The sequence below is a fragment of the Pseudorca crassidens genome, chromosome 3 (genome assembly GCF_039906515.1).
Source record: "Pseudorca crassidens isolate mPseCra1 chromosome 3, mPseCra1.hap1, whole genome shotgun sequence".
Taxonomy (NCBI): Eukaryota; Metazoa; Chordata; class Mammalia; order Artiodactyla; family Delphinidae; genus Pseudorca; species Pseudorca crassidens.
The window spans coordinates 61,974,900-61,998,229 of NC_090298.1; the positions used below are offsets into that span (position 1 = coordinate 61,974,900).

The 23,330-nt window shown below is 34.4% G+C and overlaps 1 protein-coding gene across 5 annotated transcripts in view; it reads right to left on the reverse strand.

Moving 5' to 3' along the window:
• Positions 1-23,330, reverse strand: part of AP3B1 (adaptor related protein complex 3 subunit beta 1) — a 273,106-nt gene that overhangs the window by 149,391 nt on the left and 100,385 nt on the right. For all 5 annotated transcript variants that reach the window (XR_010941991.1, XM_067731062.1, XM_067731061.1 and 2 more), the window contains 4 exons: positions 7,225-7,380; positions 3,567-3,664; positions 1,984-2,038; positions 1,826-1,897 (listed from right to left, as the gene is read on the reverse strand). Coding sequence is in view for 4 of the 5 variants with exons in the window: in XM_067731062.1 (XP_067587163.1) it covers positions 1,826-1,897; positions 1,984-2,038; positions 3,567-3,664; positions 7,225-7,380 (381 nt within the window). In the remaining variant the exon portion in view is untranslated. The remainder of the gene's footprint in view (positions 1-1,825; positions 1,898-1,983; positions 2,039-3,566; positions 3,665-7,224; positions 7,381-23,330) is intronic.

The window sequence follows — 23,330 nt, forward strand, 5'->3', positions numbered from 1 at the left end:
AGAACAATTATATAGTGCCTAAAAGTAATTACAAAAAAGAGAATCATACGTCTTCCTTAGTTGTTTGTCCCAACTTTATAATTTATATCTAATTAACCTAAACAACTTAAGGTAGTTTTATTTCTTTTTCTTTTAATTAAATAAAGTTAGAAAACGACTTGCCCTCCGTGTAATACCTCTATATTCCAGATACCAATTATTCCCTTATTTAGTTTTTCTTCATCCTACCATCTCAAATATTTAGACAGTTTAATTCTCTCTTCCAGATTTATAGTTACAAGAAATATGCAATTAAAAGCTCATCTCCAATAGGCTTGCTAAAAATTTTCAGTTTCTACTCATAAAAAAATATTCAATTAATCTGAAGGAAAGCTTCAAAAAGGAAAAAAGGAACAGAAACAGATGGGACAAACAAAACACAAGATGTAGACATAAACACACTCATATCAATAATTACATTAAAAGTAAATGGTCTAATGCTCCAACTAAAAGGCACAGATTGTAGCAGTTCTTTATATATTCCAGAGAGTAGTCAATTTTCAGATATATATACTGGAAATATTTTCTCCTAGATTATGAACTGACTTTTCATTTTATTTTGATGAGAACATTTTAATTTTTTGTACAATTTTAAAAAACAATCTCTAATGTACAGAAAAGGTAAAAACCAGTTTTTATCTGAACCATTTGAGTCCAGAGTCATCAAAATGATACCACATCATCTCCAAACACATCTGTACATATTTTCTACAAACAAGGACACTGTCTTACAGACCACAATACAACCAAGGAAATCAGGAAATTAACACTGATACATCACATCTATGCAATAATAACTTACATTTAAATTTCACTAGTTATCTCAACAATGTATAAAAGAAGACTCCAGATCCATACCATACATTGTATTTAGTTGTCTCTTTAGTCTCCTTCAGTCTGAAAGTTTCTCAACCTTTCTTTTGACCTTCACGAAGTGGACACTTTTGATGATTATGAACCAATTATTTTGTAAATTTATCCTTCAATTTGGGTGTGTCTTAGTTTTTCGTTTTTTGTTTTTTCGTGATTAAACTCAGTTTCCATGTGAAGAACCAATCATTCCAATATTTACTGAATAGTCTACTAATGAATAGTCCTCACTGGTTTACAATGTCTCCTCTGTTATATGGTACATTTTGATAGGCAGAGATCTGTTTCCAGGCTTCATTTTCTATTCCACTTATTTTTCTATCTAAATATCACACTGTTTTAATCATCATAACTTTATACCCATAACTATATTCTATACTGTAGTTATCATTCCCTGAACACAACACTCTTTCATAATCCCTTGTGTTAGCATAAAATGTGCCTTTCTCCTATACCCAATGCTACAACCTCCCAATCAACTTACCTACCAACAACAAAAAAATTGATGAAATCATGTTATTCTTTTTAGATCCAATCAAACATCATCTTTTCCACCAGTCTTTTCTAAATATCCCAGAGAATTGGCCCCATCTTTCTCTTTTTCCACAACACTCAATTCAAACCTCTTTATCACTTAAAACACATAGTGCTGAAATTATCTGTTTCCATGTCTGTCTCCTTCACATACTGTGAGTTATTCAAGGTATAGGTAGCATGTCTTAACTTTGTATTATTAGAATGTAGCACAGTAATTAGTATAAAATAATGTAGTTTAAAAAGCATAAAGAAAATCCCTCAATGTCTATTTTAAAAAAAAACCACAGGTCTCCATTTTACAGATGCTAAACCAAAAGTTACAGCAATAGCGTCAAAGTAAACATGCATTAGAGTATCTGAAAAATAAGAGCATGCATACCTTCAGTATCTTGATCATAGTTGGATCGGTTGACCTAACATAAAAACTCTTCAGATAAGGTTCAAACATACCCTAGATTACAAAAATAAATATATAAATACATTTAAGGTACAATGTATTCATTTCTCTCTTGAATTTTGTGTTCACAATGTACATACCTTTCTTTGAATTGACATAGTTGCTATATTCTGTAGGACAATATACTGCACCTCCCTAGAAATTAAAGGAGAATTTTCACTGGGTATATTCTCCAATGAAATATCTTTAAGTAAACAGTACATTAAAGAAAGAAAAATCAGCAATAAGACTCATACTGAGTGGAACTCTTAAATATAATATTGAAAAGTTATTAATAAATCTTAGATATTTATGCCTTCTTTTAAAAATACATTTTCCCTATAAACTATTAAATTAGATTTGATTCATCACGAGGAAGAGTTAAAACAAGTTTTATAATACTGTATTCCTAAGATATAGAGTCAATACAGTAGCTGCTCTGAACACGTGCAAAGAAAGTATTCTTAGGGCTAATGGAACAGACATGACCACAGTGTTAATACAAACTCTTGATTGGAAGGCTCACCAGGTGACTCAATTCTGCCCAGAGTGAAAGATATTTTTTAAAAAACCATGTTATTTTACATCCAATTATCTAAGAAATGAACATGGAACTGAATCTGGTATAATGCTTCATGTGAAAGATGCATTCCAGATCCTTCTTTGAACCAGCAATGGAAAACAAAAATTATTGAGCTGTTAAAAGGGAAAGAACGACTACGTATAAAGACAAAGGAAATAGTATCTTACTAAAGAATGGCAAAAGCCAAACTAGGGCTAAAGTTGTGGCACTAAGTTTGAGTATGGATGAAAATAAATATTTATCTTTCTCCTCCCAACTCCAATAGCATAAGTGCTCAATGGAAAAATTTTTTTAAATTTAAAATAACTAATTACTGCAAAATATCCAGGGTAAGATAAATAGCTTGAACAATAGTATTCTTAAATATAGAAAACAAAACAAATGGCAAAATCTTTTTAAACACTGAAAGTATATGCCACAGGAACTCAAAGTTTTCTGAATTGTTGACCTGAACTGCAGAATTATAGAGAGGTAAAATTAAAGAGAAAAGTATTCTGCTATCTATCTATCTATCTATCTACCTACCTACCTACTACCTACCTACCTGTCTCCAGGAAATGAAAACAGTATGCATTTCTTTAAAATAAGTAGCTATTAAGAACATAGCTCTTTTCTTAAATAGAACAAACTATAGTAATTAAATATTGTAACTTTACAGGGAGCAGTAATTCTGTCATAAACTACATAATTCAGCATATGTATTGCTTTATATAAAGTCATGTATAATTACACTAAGTCAATCTGATAATACATTTAATATAGTTTTTCAGTGATTCCAGACTTAATAGAACTCCCAAACATTATTATTGTCACACCTAGAAATATCAAACACTAATACTAGGCTACTGGTAACAGTATATACTATATGCCAAAAAAATATTTTCAACTTCTTTGGGCTTGAGGTTAAAAAAACCTTCAATATTTAGCATTAACTTTGAGATCAGTAATCTAAAGGCTTTTATAATAATCCCCTTAAGTATGAAATCTCATTGATAAAATACAGTCAGAGCTGCAGTTAAATGCCTAAGAGACACATTTTATTTGTTCAAACATTACTTTTAAAGTAATACAAAAGAAAACACATAAAAAATCATGTCCTACCTATTGCTACGAAGTAAACGCACTAGTGATTTAGAAATAATGCCAGCTTCCGATTTTGGTGCTATGTGCCAATACAGCTGAGCAACTGCCATAACCACCTAAAAAGTAAAGCAGAGAACAATAAGAACTATAACAGTTTCATACTACAGTTTCAAAGTATATTCTTACATATTATTCCCTTTAACTCCTACAAAATTGCTGTGAAATAAGATGAATATGTTGTTACCCTATGCAGCAGGTTGAACAGTGTTCCCCTAAGAGTATCTACCCTCAGAATGTGACTTTATTTGGAAATAAAGTCTTTGCAGATATTATTGAGGCAATGACCAAGGTGAGATCATACTTGATTGGGGGGCCCTAAATCCAATGTGAGTGTCCTTATCAGAGACAGAAAAGGACACACAGAGAAGAGGCAGTATGAAGATGGAGGCAGAGACTGCACTGAGGCATGTAAGTCAAGTAATGCCAAAGATTGCTGGCAACCACCAGAAGCTAATTTCTCCCTAGAGCCTCCAGGAGGAACCAATCCTGTCGACAACTTGAGTTTTAGACTTCTGGCCTCCTGAAATGTGAGAGAATACATTTCTATTGTTTTAATCCACTCAGTTTTTGGTAATTTGTTACGGCAGCCCTAGGAAGCCAATAAATCCTCAGAAAAGAAAATGAATGTTAAACAAACTACCCAAAGTCTGACAGCCAATACGGCAAGGCTCAACACACACTCCAAATGCCATACTCTTCCTAGTGCTGCTGCTGCTCCGAGACGGAATGAAACCAGACACTTAAAGATAACAGCAGTAAGTAGGTTAAAATTTTTAAAACCAAAGAAGGTCAGTATATTTAAATTTTAATTAAGGGGACTCTATTAAAACAATTCCTCTAAAACAGCAGCATTTGAAATGATCTTGCTTTTCAAAATGCAGAACCTTAAAAATAGTCTTCGGTTCAAAGCTATTATAGGGGTAATCAGAATTTCTCTGTCATAAAATATAAGAGTACTATGTTTCCCCTACATGTCTCTACACTTAGATCCAGAGATCAAAAGTCCAGACCTCCCACTTGCTGAAAGTATCCAGTTCAGCGTGTGGCAACTGCAGATAGAGAGCTACAGAAAGTAATCATCTTACCACCTTTGGTTAGGAAGATATATTAATACTACTTTACTTCTGCTTGAACTATAAAGTTCTAATAAAATATGGCAGGAGTTTTACATATGCCTAAAGAGTATATAGTACCTGAGGGTGCTCGAAACAAAAAGAGTTTCTTCTAAAACTAAGAAACATTTTAAAAAAATAGAGTTACAGGATCCTCAAGTTACTGCTGTATGGTATTTTTGTGTACATTTTTTTAGATGACTGATTTATAGCTTTCAGACATTACTTGGGGATTTGAGGAGTTTAAGGATATCTTATTTCTTCACCTGTGATCTACAAATACACTTTAATTATACAACAAACTTCTGAATTTAAAATCTTATTAAGAAAAACTCAATTAATGATTGACTTAATCTACAAATAGGTGACAGTCATTTTTTTAAAATATTAAAGCATACAGGTGGCTAATAAGTATTAGCATATGATAGAAGAGAAAGCTGAAGCTTAATAAACTGTACTTTCTATATGTGTCAATGTTTTTAAGATTCTAGATTCCACTTAGTATGTCATCTGTTCTGATACATTAATTAGGGCACTCCCAAACACAAAAGGGATAAAGGATCTTCTTTTCCCCAATATTTACAAATCTAACAGTTTTTAAATCTCTTCAATACCCCAAATTTGACATTTATAGTCTAATTTGTAAAAGCCATGAGGGAAGCTCCCATAACTCCAAACTCCAAAACAACTAAAAATATACCTCATAGGCCTTCAGCAGTTACATTATGTACGTTCATAAGAAAGTACATCCTATAAGAACTTTTCTATTTCTAACCATTGCTCCTCTATCACCTTACCTAGACTGTCCAAATAGCCTCCCAACAGTGCTTCCAGTATCTCTTATCACCAATTCAATCTACACAGCGCTGACAGACTAAGTTTCCTGAACAAATTCTCAAAGTCTCTCTTGCAAGTTGAGAATAAGGCTTAAAAAAAGAACCTCTATTCACAATTCTTCAAAAGTCAACCTTTATATATATTTAGCATCATCAAATAAGCAGGATACTAAAAGGTATTGGAACAAAAAATAAACTACCTCTATTTGGTACACAATCAAACAAGCGGGGAACCAAAACATACTGGTACAAAAAGTACAAACTACCTCTATTTGTTTCACTATTCAAGAACATTTTTCATCAGTGAGTATTTGAACTATAAAACCAATTTCCAAGACAAAGTTAAATTAACAGTGAGTCAATTATAAAGTAGTTTTAGGTGGCAAGTTACAGTACTTAAGTGCCACCAGGTCAAGCAAGAGTATACTAAAATATAAGCATATTTTACAACATTAATAAAATAACATATGTGTTGTTATTGTACACAGTACTTAATCATGATTTAGAAACTAAGTACTAGGTATTAGATAAAAACTTCCTAAGATAGACATACAAAGCTCTAGGGACCAAATTCTCAAGCATCAGAAAACAAAGGAAACTCTCATTTTCAAAGTTTTTACTACTTGAACAGAACGATTCATTAAGAATTTTTTTTAATTGAAAGAAGTTTAAGAAAATGTTGAATTTGAATTCATCAAGCCTTACATAAAACTTCCAGTTAACAGGAAACACAGGATATAGAAAAGGAAGCAACCAGACAAATCCAGGGGAACATTCTGCAAGACTTGAGAGGTTTAAAAGATGTAACAACCAGACCCAATGCAGCGCAACTGGTTTAGATGAACGAGTTATAAAAGAACTTAAGACAAATTGGTATTAAATGAGATGAAATTTTACTGAAATAGAAATAGAGAACTGACTAGAAAAAAAAAACAGGTTAAAAAATACTATGTGTACTATGATTTTCATCTTGGTTTTAAAAATATATATATGTATAGACATACACACATGTGAAATAGGTACATTTATGCAGAAAAAAATCTGGAAAAAACTGCATTAAGATATTATAACAGTGATTCCTGAGTGATGGGAATGTAATGGTTTAATTTTATTAAATTTTGCTAGTCTGTATTTTCTAATTTTCTACTGTGCACATGTATTCTTCTAAAATAAAAGGGTTATTTAAAATAAAAAGACGTAAACAACAACAACAAACTTAGGACCCAAGTAAGGATGATTTTTAGTTATTCCTACCAGCTAAAATTTTTAATTGAGGCATTATGCTAGGTGCTTTTACTATATGTTAGTCTCTTCAAAACTCTTATCAGGTAAATACAAATATTATGGACTGATACCAGATTAAGTACTCACAACAACAATCCAGTAGTAGAGAAATATACACAGTCCTCCAATCAACTGGTAAACATCTTGAACTTATATCTTAGGAAACCAATCAACAAAACCACAAAAAGGAAATGAAGTCCAGTAGGCATACAGCTACCAAACCAAGTAATCCTATTAAAACCTGCTTTTTAGTATATAAACAAAAAAACCAACAAACGCTCCATTAGCACACTCAAAAATAAAGACTTATTTACTAAACTTACATATTTTTAACCACTGTTTTAAAAAATCTGTGAATTATTTCTTATAGTGGTTTTTACATACCGCTGCATTCCTGCTCTGAAGCAAAGGCTTTGTATTCCGAATTAAAAGTCTATGGTCTGGATCCATAGTATATGGCTTCTTCCCTTTGTCAGTCTTTTCCTTCTGTTCCTCATCAGAATCATAGAAATCCTTTTCATTGTCCTCTAGACCATCAGCCTACAGGAAAGAAATCCAATCCCAAGATTAGTTCAGACCTGGGACAGCCCAAATATTACGCAAAGAAAACTTTTTTAAAAACACTTACAATAATGATATTTTACTATAGAATATTACTGTTGAGGCAATTTAAAATTATTATGTTACCTATATGGAAGAAAGGCCTTGCTTTTTCTCATATTTTATGACACAGTAACTGTCTTTTAGTGCAATAGATAATACTTTTATATTATATAGTAAACCTCTGAAAATATTAAATTACCATAGAAATACCCACAGCTGCCCAAAGGGAAAACCTAACCATTAAATTCTAACAAAGCCGAGGATATGAGACTACCCAAAACCTGAAAACTGTTTCCATAAATTATCAGTCACTCTGTAACTGAATCAAAGGGTCAGAAGAAAGAAGAAAATTGTTTGGACTGCAACACACATAAAAGAAATCATTAATAAAGTTTGACAGGTTAAAAATTGGTAATTAAGCAGATCCCTGTGTTGTCAAGACTCAGCTAGAGATTTATGTGTATCCCTGAGAGTTGACTCTATGTTTTTGTTTTGTACTTTTCATTTGAATTCTTTATTATCTCTGTCAATAAAATCAGGCTTATAGGAATTTAGTCCTAAAAATAAATAAACAAACAAATGAAAAAAGCACACAAAGACAATAATATTTAAGTAGATCCAATGCAACTACCATTTAGAGGTAATTTCTGTTACCAAGTACTTGAAACATACTTTCCACTTCTGGGAAGATGGAATAGATATACTTTTTCCTATTCCTCTTGCTAAGTATAACTAGAAACCCAAGACATTACGTATAAAACAAATATAAAAAAGAAAAGACAGAGATGAAGAAAGACTGGATAGGGATCTCAGGATCCAAAGAATGACACAACAGTGAGTTCCCTGGATTTTCATTTTTACCTCATATATCAAAGACTGGGTGGAAGAGAAGTGCATAACACAGAAAACCAACAAGTATACATGAAACAAACCCTCCAAAAGCCTGTTCTCTGTAGCCAAAGGACCAAGAAAGGGAAATGGCAAGTCTAGCAAGACAGAAAACTTTTTAAGAAAATAACTGCTCTAGTGCAGCCAACACTAGAGGAAAAAAACATGACCTTACCCCTAACCCCACCAGCAAAAGCTGACATGGAGAGCCTAGATTTCCACCCCTCCCCCCAGGATGTAATAAGAGCCCCGACTTTCCCACTGGGGTGGTATCAGAAAAGGCCAAGATGGAACTGAGACTTTAATCCCCACCAGTTAATGAGGCACCTCCACGGTGGGGAGACCAAGCAGGGAGCTTGGACATCCAAGCCTACCTATCAGTTGAGGTAACTTTATCCCTCCCCACTGGGCTAGTACAAGAGGATGCTTAGTGGACACTTCTCTCAGGACTTGAAACATCACCAGCCAGTGGTAACAAGGACACACCACTCTGTGGTGTCAGTGGAAGACACATGTGGAACAGTAATGAGGCACTTCTATACCTCCCAACCAGAAAGCTATCAGGGGAATAATAGTGGGGAGCCAGATCCCGCATTCACCCACAGTAATAATGAGCACAATCTACCTGAGATATTAATGGAGGCTGAGTGGGGAACCAGGATTTCTACCATGACCTGGCAGTAATGAGGTGGCATGCACCCCACCCTTCTCTGCTGGAATGGTGTCAAACAAACCAAGCTAAAACTGAAGGCTTGAATAAGATCCATAATCTCATAATATCCAAGGTTTGGGGGAAAAAAAAAAAAAATCACTCACCATTCCAAGAGCCAGGTAGATCCCAAACTGGATGAAAAGAGATAAACAGTAGATGCCAACACTAAGATGATAGGGATATTAGAGTTATCTATTAAAGATTTTAAAGCAACCATCATAAAAATGTTTCAATGAGCAACTAGGAACATCCTTGAAACAAATGAAAACCAAAATGTCTTAGAAAAGAATTATAAAATCTAAACAAAGAAATAGAAGCTATAAAGAAAGACCAACAAGAAAGGTTACAACTGAAAAATACAGGAACCAAAATTAAACAATAAATGGGATCAAAAGCAGTACTGAGAGGACCAGGAAACCATCAGTGAATTAGAACACAGAACAACAGAAATTACCCAATCTGAACAAAAGAGAAAAATGGAGAATGGAATGGAGACCCATCTGTCCCCTCTCCAAACCCCCAAAAAAGAAATCTTTTTCCATGGAGGAGCTGGTTAGTAGTGATCTTGAAGAGACAGCTGGCAGTGGAAGTCTTACCGAGAGGAATAAATCTTTCCCCAGAGAGGGAACCAGTTAGTGACCCTGAAGAGTCAGGAAACAAGACAGTCCCCAAGAAATAGAGGAAATTCTCTTCCAAGGAGGAGCCACTCAGCAGTGGACCTGAAGAGGCTGCTGCCAGCAGGAGCAGCAGCTCCAAGAAAAAGAAAAAGCTCCGAAAGCTGTCCCAGGAAAATTAGAATGGACATTTCCCTAGTAGGGCATAACTTGCAGAGATATTTCCCAACCCATCCCCTATAGTCCAATAAAAGTTAAAAAAAAAAAATACACGGAGGACAAAGATAAGGGGGAAAAAAAAAAGAACTTCAGGGACCTGTGGAACTATAACAAAACAGCTAAAATATCCTATCATCTGAACTCTGGAAAGATTCAGATGGTGGGTGGGGCTTAAAGAGTACTCCAAGAAATAATGGCTGAAAAATTCCTAAATTTGGCAAAAGACCTAAAAGTACAGATGGAATAAAGTGAGTAAATCCTAAACAGGATAAACCCAAAGAAATACAAAACAAGACATATAAGTCAAACTTCTGAAAACTAAAGAGATGAAGAAAAAGATGTGGAAAGCAGCATTATAGAAAGGACACTTGAGAGGATGAGGTAATGGATCAGGGAGTGTCAGTGACAAGGATGAAAATGCAGGATAGATTTAAGAACTACTTAGAAGCTGAAGTCAACAGGATGCTGTGACTGAACGTGAAGAACAACATCGGGGCACTTAACAAGGATGCCCCCATTCCCAGCCTGGATGACAAAGCAGATGATGATACTACCAGTCAAGATAATCTTGTCTGGGAGTATCTCTCTTTTCCAAGGCTGCCTGCTAAACAAACATACTTAAAAGATAGTCCAGAACAAAACCTATCTATGCCATTACACAGAAGAGCAGAAAAAATGAGAAAAACGCATGAAGGATTATCTCCCAAGTGTTTATTTTGTTCATGACTGATCTGCCCCTATTCTTCAAAGTGAACCTTCTTTTTATAATTAACAATTTCCCCCAGCAAAAATATTTATAATTTGTGATCTCTAATCATTTTTCCTTCAACATGGCATAGCATTTTTTTAAAAAAACATTTATATAGCTAGGTACAGAGTTCTTAGGGTTGACAACAAAAGCACAGCCCATAAAAGAGAACACTGATAAATTGGATTTCATCAAAATTAAAAACTCCTGTTCCATTAAAAAAAAAAACCTCTTAAGAGGAAGAAAAAAACAAATTACACATTGGCAGAAAATATATGCAACTACATATGAAACAAGGGGCTAGTATCTAGAATATAAAGACCACTCCCAAAACTCAACATTTAAAAAAACAATTCAGTTTAAAAAAGGGCAAAAGGTATTCTTACGGACTGAACTGTGTATCCCCTAAAATTCACATGTTGAAGCCTCAATGCGACCATATGCTAAAGTTGGGACCTTCAAGGTTAAATCAGATTATATCAGTGGTTCCCTAATCCAATACAACTGGCATCCTTATAAGAAGAGAGAAAGGCATATGAGAACACAGCAAGAAGGCAGCCATCTGCAAGCCAAGGAGAGGAGCCTTGGGAGAAACCAAACCTGCTAACACCTTGACCTTGCACTTCTAGCCTCCTGGAGGAATTGTGACAAACTATGAGAAATAAATTTCTGTTTATTTAACCAGCCTGTGGTATTTTGTTATGGCAGCTCTAGCAAACTAATACAGACATCAATAAACGATTAAAGGAGATATACAAATGGCAAACAAAGCACATGAAAAGATAATCAGCTTCATTAACTAATAGGGAAATGCAAATTAAAACCACAGCACGGTGGTTTTGTTATGGCATACATATCAGAATGGCTCTCATCTAAAATTAAACTTAAAAATAGTGACACCACCAAATGATAGTAAGAAAGTCCAGGAAAAGGATCATTCATATGCTGGTGGTGAATGTAAAAGGTTACAGTCATTCCGGCAGGTTGTCAGTCTCTTACAGAACTAAACCTGTATTCACCATACAACCCAAAAATTGCACTCTTGGGCATTTATCATGGGGAAATGGAAATTCTCACAAAGATCTCTACACAAAATATTCATAGCAGTGTTATTCCTATTAGCCAAAATGGAAACAACACAGATGTCCTTCAATGGATGAATGGTTAAACAATTGGTTAAGCAAATGGTTAAACATCTATGCCATGGAATACCATTCAGAAATAAAAAGAAACAAACGACTGATACACACAATGCTGATTAATCTCCAGAGAAGTACACTGAGCTTGAGAGAGCAAAATTAATCCTAAAAGGTTACATATTGTATGATTCCATTTATATAGCATTCTTGAAATGACAAAATTATAGAGATGGAGAAGAAATGAGTGGTTACCAGGGGTTAAGGGGGAGCAGGGTTAAGCACAGGGAAGAAAACGGGTTTAACTATAAAATGGTAACATGAAGGATACTTGTGATAGAAATGTTCTGAATCATGATTGTATCAACGTCAATATCAAGGTTGGAATACCTTACTATAGTTTTGCAAGATGTCACCACTGGAGGAAAATGAATAAAGGTTACACCAGATCTCTCTATATTATTTCTTACAACTGCATATGAATCTACTGTTATTTTAAAAGAGAACATTAAATAAAATTAAGGAGAAAAAAAATCAGTAAATCACTTGAAAGAAATTTGCATATATTTATTGTTAGATAACAATAAAATAAATTATTTAAATTGTTATAGGTTAATATCACTTAATGAATTATGTTTTCCTTGTTAAGTGCTTACAGTTAGGATACAATCTTTGCTTAAATATCACTGAAAATACTCTTTATCAAAAAATATGACCTTTAGTTTTCTTAGAAGTAAGCATAATATTATCTGAGTGTTTTTTAAATCCACAATAAAAACAAAATCTTAAGAAATTCTCCAAACAAAAGAAACTCACTAAATTTATGTTTTGAAAACAAAAGGCACTTTAAAAGTAATACCCATATTTAAAAGTAAACTATAAATTATAACATTTATCATCTTCTCTGAATACACAATTCAAAACAAATTACTTGTCTCTTAGTGCTTTAAAAAAAAAAAAAAAAAAAGGACTATAACTGAGACATACTTTTCTATCAAGGCCAGACTTGAGGGTCTTTCTCCTTTATGGAGTTTCAGACTAAACTCATTCTATTAAATGCATTAATAAACCAATAAAATGATACACAAATAATCTCATTCTTTAAGCATAAGCACTCACCTACAATCTTTACTGAATGTTAATCAAACAAATGTTCAAAATATACCTAAAACTGGTATATGATGAAACGGCTGTATTAACACAGCACTTTCCAGTTCTCCTTCTCTAACACTTTATTAAAGTTCAATTACATTATTTTAATAAATATTTGTATTGTTTATTTTACTGTACAAGTATTTAGGATTATGGTAGTAATTAGAGTAAAAAGATTATAAAGGAGTATTTTTTTCATTAGTATCTTTCCCACATCCAAAGATTTTACAAAGCTATTAAGTAAAACTTCTACAGATTAATGCTTCATGATATGTTTTATTAAAGATCTGTAAATTAATTCTTAACATTTAACATTAAATAAATTAGTATAATTTACTAAAATGAAAGGGATTCTTTGAAACAGTACAAAGTTTTAACAACAGGATTATTGGATAACAAACACGAAGAACATGTTGCTTAATACCTAAAATAATTATTGATATCAATTATTATTTCAAAGTATATTCCCCTCAAAAGAAACTTTCTCTTATACTTTTTATGAAATTTCAATTTGGTTCTATTGCTATGAGAACATCATGGCATGGCTTTTTAGATCTGGCTGCTAATTACTAACTGTATATATACACCAACAGCATAATTCCTTTAGTTTGAATTAAAAGGAAAAAAATTTAAGGACTGATGTTTTCATGAGGTTAATGAAACAAAAGAGATGAGGCTTCCACACAGGATGGGAGCCAATCTCCAATAACTTTATATCTGAATCTGTGTCACTGCTAGCTCTTTTCTCAGGTTTTCAACCGACAGGAACAGACATTGGCCAAAACAGAATGGAAGCTGGATGCAAACAGCCAGAATGGGTAATACTAGGTCATGCCAGTTCAGTATCAGGGTTGCCTCTATGACCATGTTAAATTACTTGACCTCCCCTTGTCTTAATTTACTCATTTGTAAAATGGAATAAAAGCAGTATCTATATCATGAAAGTGTTCATAAAGATTGATTAGTTTAGTGAAGGTTATATAAGCCCTTAGTGCCTAGTGCATATTAAACACTCAAATAGTAGCTATTACCATTGCTTTTATTATTAAATTTTTTCTAGAAACTATTACCTCACCGTAAATCAAATATCCCTAGATGCCAAATATGAAGAAAAATGTCCCCCTAAAATTATCCCTCAGAAAAGAAACTACCTCATATTTGAGAATTTACAAAAATATCATGAGGCTTTTGTACAACTTCTTCATTTTGAACCAAAATGTACTGTCTGGGGAACTCATTACACTGAAACAACTTTAATCAATGCCAGTTATAGATGCTTAAAAGAAGTCACAAACTCCAATGACACAATGTCATTAAAAGTAAGACTTGAGGGGGCTTCCCTGGTGGCGCAGTGGTTAAGAATCCGCCTGCCAATGCAGGAGACACAGGTTCGAGCCCTGGTACAGGAAGATCCCACATGCCGCGGAGCAACTGAGCCTGTGCACCACAACTACTGAGCCTGCGCTCTAGAGCCCGCCAGCCACAACTACTGAAGGCTGCACACCTAGAGCCCATGCCCCGCAACAAGAGAAGCCACCGCAGTGAGAAGCACGTGCACCGCAATGAAGAGTAGCCCCCGCTCGGCGCAACTACAAAATGCCTGCGCACAGCAACGAAGGCCCAACGCAGCCAAAAATAAATACATACATACATACATAAATTTAAAAAAAAAGTAAGACTTGAAAGATTACTTTTTAAAAACACGCAATACAGGATTACAGAGTTCTGCTTCTAGAAATAAGCAAATTGGAATAACCCTTATAGCGAGCTAGGGAAGAAAAATGAAACACACCTGTTTGAAGGCACTGAAAAGTTAAAAGAACAGTGATGAATTATGCAGGCAAGATCCAGAAGAAGTAGTAAACCAAGAAATCTGACCGACCTTAGGAATTGTTTCTTCCTCCAAATCACTGTTATTACATAGCAAAAAGCCGAGAGGCCTAAAGAGCTTTTAGCAGATTCACAAAAATTACAGAAGCAAAAGTTGGAGGTCAGGATCCACCAAAACCAAGACTCCTAACTCTCCCTAGTCTTTGGTTTAAAATCCTGAGAGTCTATATCCTAGAGAGTAAAGATGATAAAATTAAAGCCCACCTTTCAATCATGTCAAATCTATAACTGAGGTGATTAAAGGAACTCAGATTGCTGATACCCTTACCTAGTAATATCCCACAAGCAAACCAAACCCAACTAGTTTGAACTAGCTTCAAACTAGTTCAACAATTTTTCAGACAGTAAGTAAGGAAAGAGGAAGGAAAATAGGGAAGAAAAGGCAGAGTCATTAAGGGTCAGGATATTGTTTCCATCTGGGAGGGAAAGAAGGATATTAAGTGGAAGATGTCAAAGGAAGGTCTTCTGAAGTACAATTACTGTTTCTTAATCTGAGTACTTGTTACATTGGGGTCTTCAGTTTACAAAAATTCATGAGACCATTTGCTTCTGACACATATACATTATTTCTACTTCAATAAAAATCTTAAAATTATGCATGTAAGAAAAAAAGACAGGAAATTCCCTGGTGGCGCAGTGGTTAAGGATCTGCCTGCCAATGCAGGGGACACGGGTTCGAGCCCTGGCCCGGGAAGATCCCACATGCCGCGGAGTAACTAAGCCTGTGCGCCACAACTACTGAGCCTGTGCTCTAGAGCCAGTGAGCCACAACTACTGAGCCCATGCGCGGCAACTACTGAAGCCCGCACGCCTAGAGCCCACGTTCCACACAAGGGAAGCCACCTCAATAAGCAGCCTGCGCACTGCAACAAAGAGTAGCCCCCCGCTCGCCGCAACTAGAGAAAGCCTGCACAGAGCAACAAAGACCCAGCAGAGCCCCCCCAACCCCCGAATAAATAAATAAATAAAACAAACAAGTAAGGTAAACAAGATATAATCAGAAGGATGTTTAGTCTGCTTAAGGATAAATACAGATAAAATAGGTTTCAAAGATGCTGAAATCTATAGAAAAAAATTTCCATTTGCTGAACTTAGTATACTAATTGTACATCATATACCTAAAAAAGGAAGATGAACCAATTTTAATACAGCACCATGTGTATTTGAAAACAATATTTTAGAAATACTTTGTTTTTAATGGAACTGCTTAATTTTTTAATGTATTCTGTACCTTCTAATATATTTCTTATCTAGAAATTGATACAGTGCAGTTTCAATTTACATAATACATCTATGAATTTGGAACTAAGTCGAAAGGTCTCCCTTACATAGCTGAAACAGCAGTTATGAAGACTTGAGGTATTATTCTAAGTATAAAGTTCTTATGCAGAGTATATTATGCCTTTAATTTTAACCATTTATCTCCTGATACTCAGATAATATATGGTGTAATGTAGAAAGAAAAAAATATTAAGTTATGTCTTTCATTCTCTGTCAAGGGGCTGGAAAACAGAAAATTGTTTTAGAAGTGTTTGCATCAAAAAGGTTTAAAAAAATCAATTATTATATGTATTGTTTGTATTGAGCCTAGAGAAACGAGGCATTATCATAATGGGGGTTTTTAATGGGTATTAATTAAAATATTTTATATTGTGGCTTATGTTGGCAATTTTTCTAAGCCTCATGGTCATTTAAGTAATGTCACCTTTACTCCAATAAATTACTGATATGATTATTACAAAGAGAACCATTTAACAGCATTTAATCTGACTGATGTAAAAAACATTAATAAACCTGTAAAACCTGCTCTTTTGCACCTTGGAAAATGGCTGGTTCTAAAACTAAGGCAGTTAAAATAAATCCAGATCATCAGGTACTTAAAAAACAAACAAACGAAAACAACTCCCTAAGACCAAAGCTGAAAAATTTTAGCAGTAGAATAATGACAGTATTAGTTCATAACCCAAAGGATAAAATAAATATCTAGGAGTCCATACTTATGTAAATAAATGACTAAAAAATAAATAAATGGGAGAGAAAAGTCAAGTCTTCCTTACAGAAAAATTCTGAATAATAATTATGCTAATATCATGTGAATGAGTATTGGAGGCTTTAATTTCCATGTCAGCATCCTATCTATATTCCAAGGTGATGAGCACCTCAAACAACCTATACAGAAGTAAAGATGGCTCCCTATGGAAAAGTATTAAATGACTCAAAAAGGAACCCTGGTAATAATAAGGACACAAATACATAAAATCTTTGTGATGAAACTCGCGAGTATAAAAAAGTTATATTTATAAATGAAGATTTTTCTGTTATTTCCACACATATCAGTATGTGTAGAAAACGAAATTATATACTAGAAAAAACAACTTTCTCCATCTTTCTAAAAGAGTATACATTCAAGCTGAACCAAAAAAAAAGCTTTAAATCCTCTTATTTGGAAAATGGAGACAGCTTTGCAGTTTCTTTAAAGTGAAGACAGTGTTTTAGAAATACATCCTGAATAGATATGGATGGAATTATATAATATCTTGAATTTCATATGAAATTTGGGATTGAAGTGGGAAGGGGGTTGAGTTAAAGTTGAGAGCAGCCATGAGCTGATGAATGTTGTATCTAGGTGATGTGTACATGAGGATTCATTGGACTCTTAGCCCTATCTTTGTGTATGCTTAAATTTTTCAATAGTTTAACATTTATACAGTGACTTTCACTTCAAGATCTACTATAAAGCTACAGTAATCAAAATCAAGACAGTGTGGTACTGGTGAAAGAACAGACAAAGAGATTAATGGTACAGAACAGGGAACCCCAAAATAGACCCACATAAATATACAGTTAACTGATTTATGACAAAGGAGCAAAGTTAATACAATGGAGAAGAGATCGTCTTTTTTACAAATGGTGCTGAACATCAACATGCAAAAAAAATGAATCTAGACAGACCTACACCATTCACAAAAATTCACTCAAAAAGGATTAGAGACAAATAAGGAACACAAAACTATAAAATTCTAGAATATAACATAGGAGAAAATCTAGATGACCCTGGATATGGGATGACTTTTAGATACAACACCAAAGGCATGACCCATGAAAGAAATAAGTGATAGGCTGAACTTCATTAAAATTAAAAATGTCTGCTCTGCAAAAGATGTCAAGACAAAGACAAGTCACAGACTTGGAGAAATATTTGGAGAAGATACATCTGATAAAGGGCTGTTACCCAAAATATAAAAAGAGCCCTTAAAACTCAACAATGAGAAAGCAAACAACTCGATTAAAAAATGGGCCAAGGACTTGAACACACAACTCATCAAAGAAGATATACAGATGGCAAATAAGCTTATGAAAAGATGTTCAACATCATATGTAATTAGGGAAGTGCAAATTAAAACAAGATACAGGGACTTCCCTGGTAGTCCGGTGGTAAAGAATCTGCCTTCTAATGCAGGGGATGTGGGGTTAATCCCTGGTCAGGGAACTAAGATCCCACATGCTGCAGGGAAACTAAGCCCACATGCCACAACTACTGAACTCGCGCACCACAACGGAAGAGACCACATGCCACAACTAAGACCTGACGCAGCCAAAAAATAATAAATAAATAAATATTTTTTTTAAAAAGATACAACTACACACCTATTAGAATGGCCAAACTCCAGGACACTAAGAACACTAAATGTCGGCAAGAATGTGGAGCATACGGAACACTCATTCATTGCCAGTGGGGACACAAAACAGTACAGCCACTATGAAAGACAACTGGGCAACTTCTTACAAAATTAAATATACTCTTATCAACTAGTCTAGCAATCAGAGTCCTTGGTTTATACCAAAATGAGTCCATACAAAAACCTGCACAAGGTTTATAGCAGCTTTATTCATATTTGCCAATTTATAGAGGCAAACAAGATATCCTTCAGCAGGTGAATGGATGAATAAACTGTGGTACATCTAGACAATGGAATGTTATTTGGCCCTAAAAAGAAATGAGCTATAGAGATATGAAAAGACATGGAGCATCCTTAAATGCATATGACTAAGGCAAAGAACTGAAAAAAAAAAAAAAAACTATGGAGATAGTAAAAAGACTAGTCATTGCCAGGATTTGTAGGGGAAAGAGGAATGAATAGGCAGGACATAGAGGATTTTTAGGGCAGTGAAACTATTTTGTAAGATATCACAATGGTGGAGGCATGTCATTATACGTTTGTCAAAACTGACCGAATGAACCCCACCAAGAGCAAACCTCAGTGTAAACTATGGACTTCAGGCGATAATGATGTATTAACATATGTTCATTGACTGTAATAAATGTACTACTGTGGTGAAGGATGTTGATAGTCAGGAGGTGGGTGGGGGCAGGGAGTATATGGGAACTCCCTGCATTTTCCACCCTACTTTGTCATAACCTAAAACTTCTCTAAAAAAAAAATTAAAACAAATTTTTAAAAGAAACAGTGAGTTTAATATACCTGAGCTATTTCATCTGAAAATAGGTCTCCCTCCACTCATGTGTACTGACCACCCCAAACACTAAAATAAAAACATTAGAATAAAATTAGCTTTTCACCTTGCTTTAAAACATTCACTTTCAGTAAGAGAAATGTTGTTACATTAAATATAAGCTCTATGAAGTCCAAAAAAATTACCTTTTATTTCATAAATCATATTTTGGAAAGGCATAGTTTATAAACTTTATTCTTCATCCTGCCATCTCTTTTATTTTATTACCGTGGTGTTTGTCGTAGTCGAGAAAAAGACACTGAGTGTACCCATTTGTCTTATGAATTCCAAGACAGCCTGGAGGGCACTAGTACCAACTTAAGATTTGTACCAGGACAATACCACGTCTGTTATCTTCTGTGGACACAGACTACTTAAGAGCTACACAGGGAACACATCATGGCATTGTCATGCCATAAGACACTCATATTAGCAAGCTTGGGCTACTATAACAAGATACCATAGACTGGGTGGCTTAAGCTACAATTTTTCACAGTTTTGAAGGCTGGCAAGTCCAAGATCAAGGTGTTGGCAGACTCAGTTCCTGGTGAGAACCCACTTCCTAGCTTGTAGCTGGCTGCCTTCTCGCTATGTCTTCACATGGGCAGAGAAAGGAAGCAAGCTCTCTGGTGTGTCATCTTATAAGGGCACTATTCCCATGACGACAACCCCACACTCACCAATCCACTGAAACCGAATTACTTCCCAAAGTCCCTACCTCCAAATACCATCACATTGGGAGTTAGGACTTCAACATGTGGATTTCGGAGGACATAGACATTCAGTCCATAGATACCATAGCAGTGTATTGGTGGTCCATCTCTCTGACATTGGGTTAGATTTCCCTGACAAGACCAGAGTGGGTAGGTGATTGGCAATATCATAAACAATTAAATTATTCAGTATGGATAGCACATGTTTACTTTTTTAAAAAAAGTCATGTTTAATAAATTTTTTAATTTAATATTTTTCTCAAAAAAAAGTCTCTTTCCCCCCTGATTAGGCCTATGTAAAACAACACATTATATGAATACTGGTTTGAGACATTTTTTCCTTCCATGAGGTAACTGCTGTGCTCTTCACTTTACATGTTTTATACTACAGCCCAGTGACCACTATACCACACAGGTGGAAGTATGGGTTTGAGGATCATTGAACACTGAATTTCCCCCAATACATCACAATTATGGAAACACCTGTGCCCAGTAACTTTGAGTTGAGCCACTATGAAAATTCAGAGTGCTCAATTGCCCACAACACTTCTCATTTCTTATGACTATATGTTCAGCACCAGTATACAGGAAATAAGCTTTCCGAATGCAGTGGTTTCCAAATTTTGTTACTGAGAAATCTGAAGAATCTACATAAGGCAGTTTTTCATGTTTCTCTAAAGTAAAATATACACATTACACAAGTTGATCTTAGGTCTAAGAGTTCTAAGACATGAGAAAGAAGGGTTCCAGTCATTTGAAAACTAATCTCAATCTAATTACAGGGATAAATAAGAACTGTTTTTTGTTAAGCAGAATGCATTTTAGAGTGGTTCTCACTCAGTCATAAACTACAAAATAAAATTAAGCCCAACCTAGGTAGAACTAATCATAATTCCTCAAGTATTCACTCCCTCCTTACCTAAACCCCTGAAATAAAGAGAATGTATTAAAGAAGGTAAGTGTCTATTGACTTGAAATCGATAAATTTAATTATCCTTTAGGACATTAAAAAAAGAGGTTAGAGGGTTAGAGCAGAGGTTTTAAAATACTGGTGGACATTCATGGGGGAGGGGATAAAGCAGTAGTTTGTTTTAATCTTAGGGTGAACTCTAATAGTTAAATAGAAAAAACAAAAGCAAAAATCTGTACTTTAGATAAAGTGGGGGTAGGAAACTAGGGCTCCAAGAAACAACAGTTAAAAATTTTTAAAAAGCAAATAATCTAGGTTATGAAAAACTTTTCATATAAAACATAAAATTTTGTAAAGGGACTGTTTCTTCTTCATTAATCCCCAAATATTTATATATCTAAATTAAATAATGCCCTTTGAGTCACTAGAAAAACATGTATAAACAAGTTGTTTTAAAAATAATATGAGGATAACTACTAAAAGATAAAGCTAAAAGAGTTAGAACTAGTTGCATCTGGAGAGTAGGAACTGGAGGTGTAAAAAGGAAGGACATATATTTACTATACATCCCAGTAATTCCACTCCTAGAGAAATGAAAACATTTTATGTCCAAACAAAGACTTGTGGCACTGGAGGCCACGGTCACAGCTCCATGGATGTACAGAAAATTCAGAGTTTAAGCATAAGCAAGTACAATCTTTGCCGAGAAGACATAGCGACAGATAGACAGATAGATGTATATATATGTAACATCTTTTGTGTGTGTGTTACAGAATTATGTTAAGGAAACTAAGAGAAAAAAGTTTAATTTTTAGTATTTACCTACATATATATCATTTCTATCATTCTTTATTCCTTTCTATAGTTATAAATTACCATCTATTATCATTTCTCTTCAACCTAAACAACTTCTTGCAGTATCTCTTGTAATACAGTTCTACATATCAATTTTTCAATTTAGTTCATCTGAAAACTTCTTCATTCCATCTTTATTTTTGAAGAATGGTTTTGTTCAATATAGAATTCTTTGTTGACAGATTTCTCTCAACAATTTATAGATGATATTCCATTGTTTCCTAGACTCCATTGTTTCTTATCAGCAGTTAGTCATAATCATTGTTTCTCTGTATATAATGCATTGTTTCTGTCTGCTTTCAAGGTTTTCTCTTTCCCCTTTGATTTCAGAAGTTTGACTATGACGTACCTAGGTGTGACATTTTAATATTTTGCCTGGGAATTTGATGTGTTTCCTGGATCTGTACACTTGGTTTTTTCCCCCCTTAAACTAAACTTGAAATTTTTTAAGCTTTTATTTCTTCAGGTATTATTTCTACTCCATTCACCCTTTTCTCTCATTTTGGGACTTCAATTACAAGTATTTTATTCTGTTTCATATTGTTCCACATGGCTCTGAGACTGTTCACTTTTCTTCACTTGCTTTTCTCTTTGTTCTTTCAGAATGAATAATTTCTATTAATCTATCTTCAGGTTTCTTAACACTTTCACAGCCTCCTCCTGGCTATTAAGCCTATCTAGCTTATTTTTCATTTAATCATTGTATTTTTCAGCCCTAGAATTTCCATTTCGTTCTTTCTTATAGTGTCTTTCCTGTTAAGATTCGTTTATTCAATCAATACAACTATGTTGCTTTTTAATATTTTTGCCATATATATATAATATATATATAATAGCTACATTATTTGCCTGATAATTGCTTCTTCTTGATTATCTTTCTATTGCCTACTTTTTCTCTTCAGCATTAGTTATTTTTTTTGTTTCTCATGTCTGCTGATTTTTTCAAATTGTATTCTGAATATTATCAACCATACACTATAAATTCTTCCTTGTGTTGCATTCCTCTGAAGTGTATTAATATTTGTTTTAGCAGGCATCTTACTGGTTTCAAACTCCAAACTCTGTGTATCCTAATACGACCAGCAAGTGAAATCTCCATTTAGTTTCCAGTTGCTTTTTTTTTGCTAGACACACTGGAGCCTTCTCCACACATGGAGAGTTGGTCAGCCAATGACTTGAATGGTGTTTACATGCATTTCCACCCTCCTGTGGTTCCCACACCTTTCTGGAATTTCTCCCCAAACGTTTTAGGTATTCTGCCAGCCTTGAAGTCTGTTCTCTAATACCTAGGTAAGTGAGGCTGTAACTTTTTCCATTTTTATATGGGATAGGGGAATTCCCCCAGGCAAAAACCTGCAAACTCACACCTTGAAATTTCAGTCCTTCATGTGTAGAGTCCTCTCTAGTTTTGCCTACTTTTGATCATCCTATAGTACACCTTTAGCTGCTATTTTTCAAAATAATTTCCCAGGGAGTTAATCTGATCAAGGTATTCCATCAATGGAAGCGGAAACTGTAAGTCCATGAAGTACATC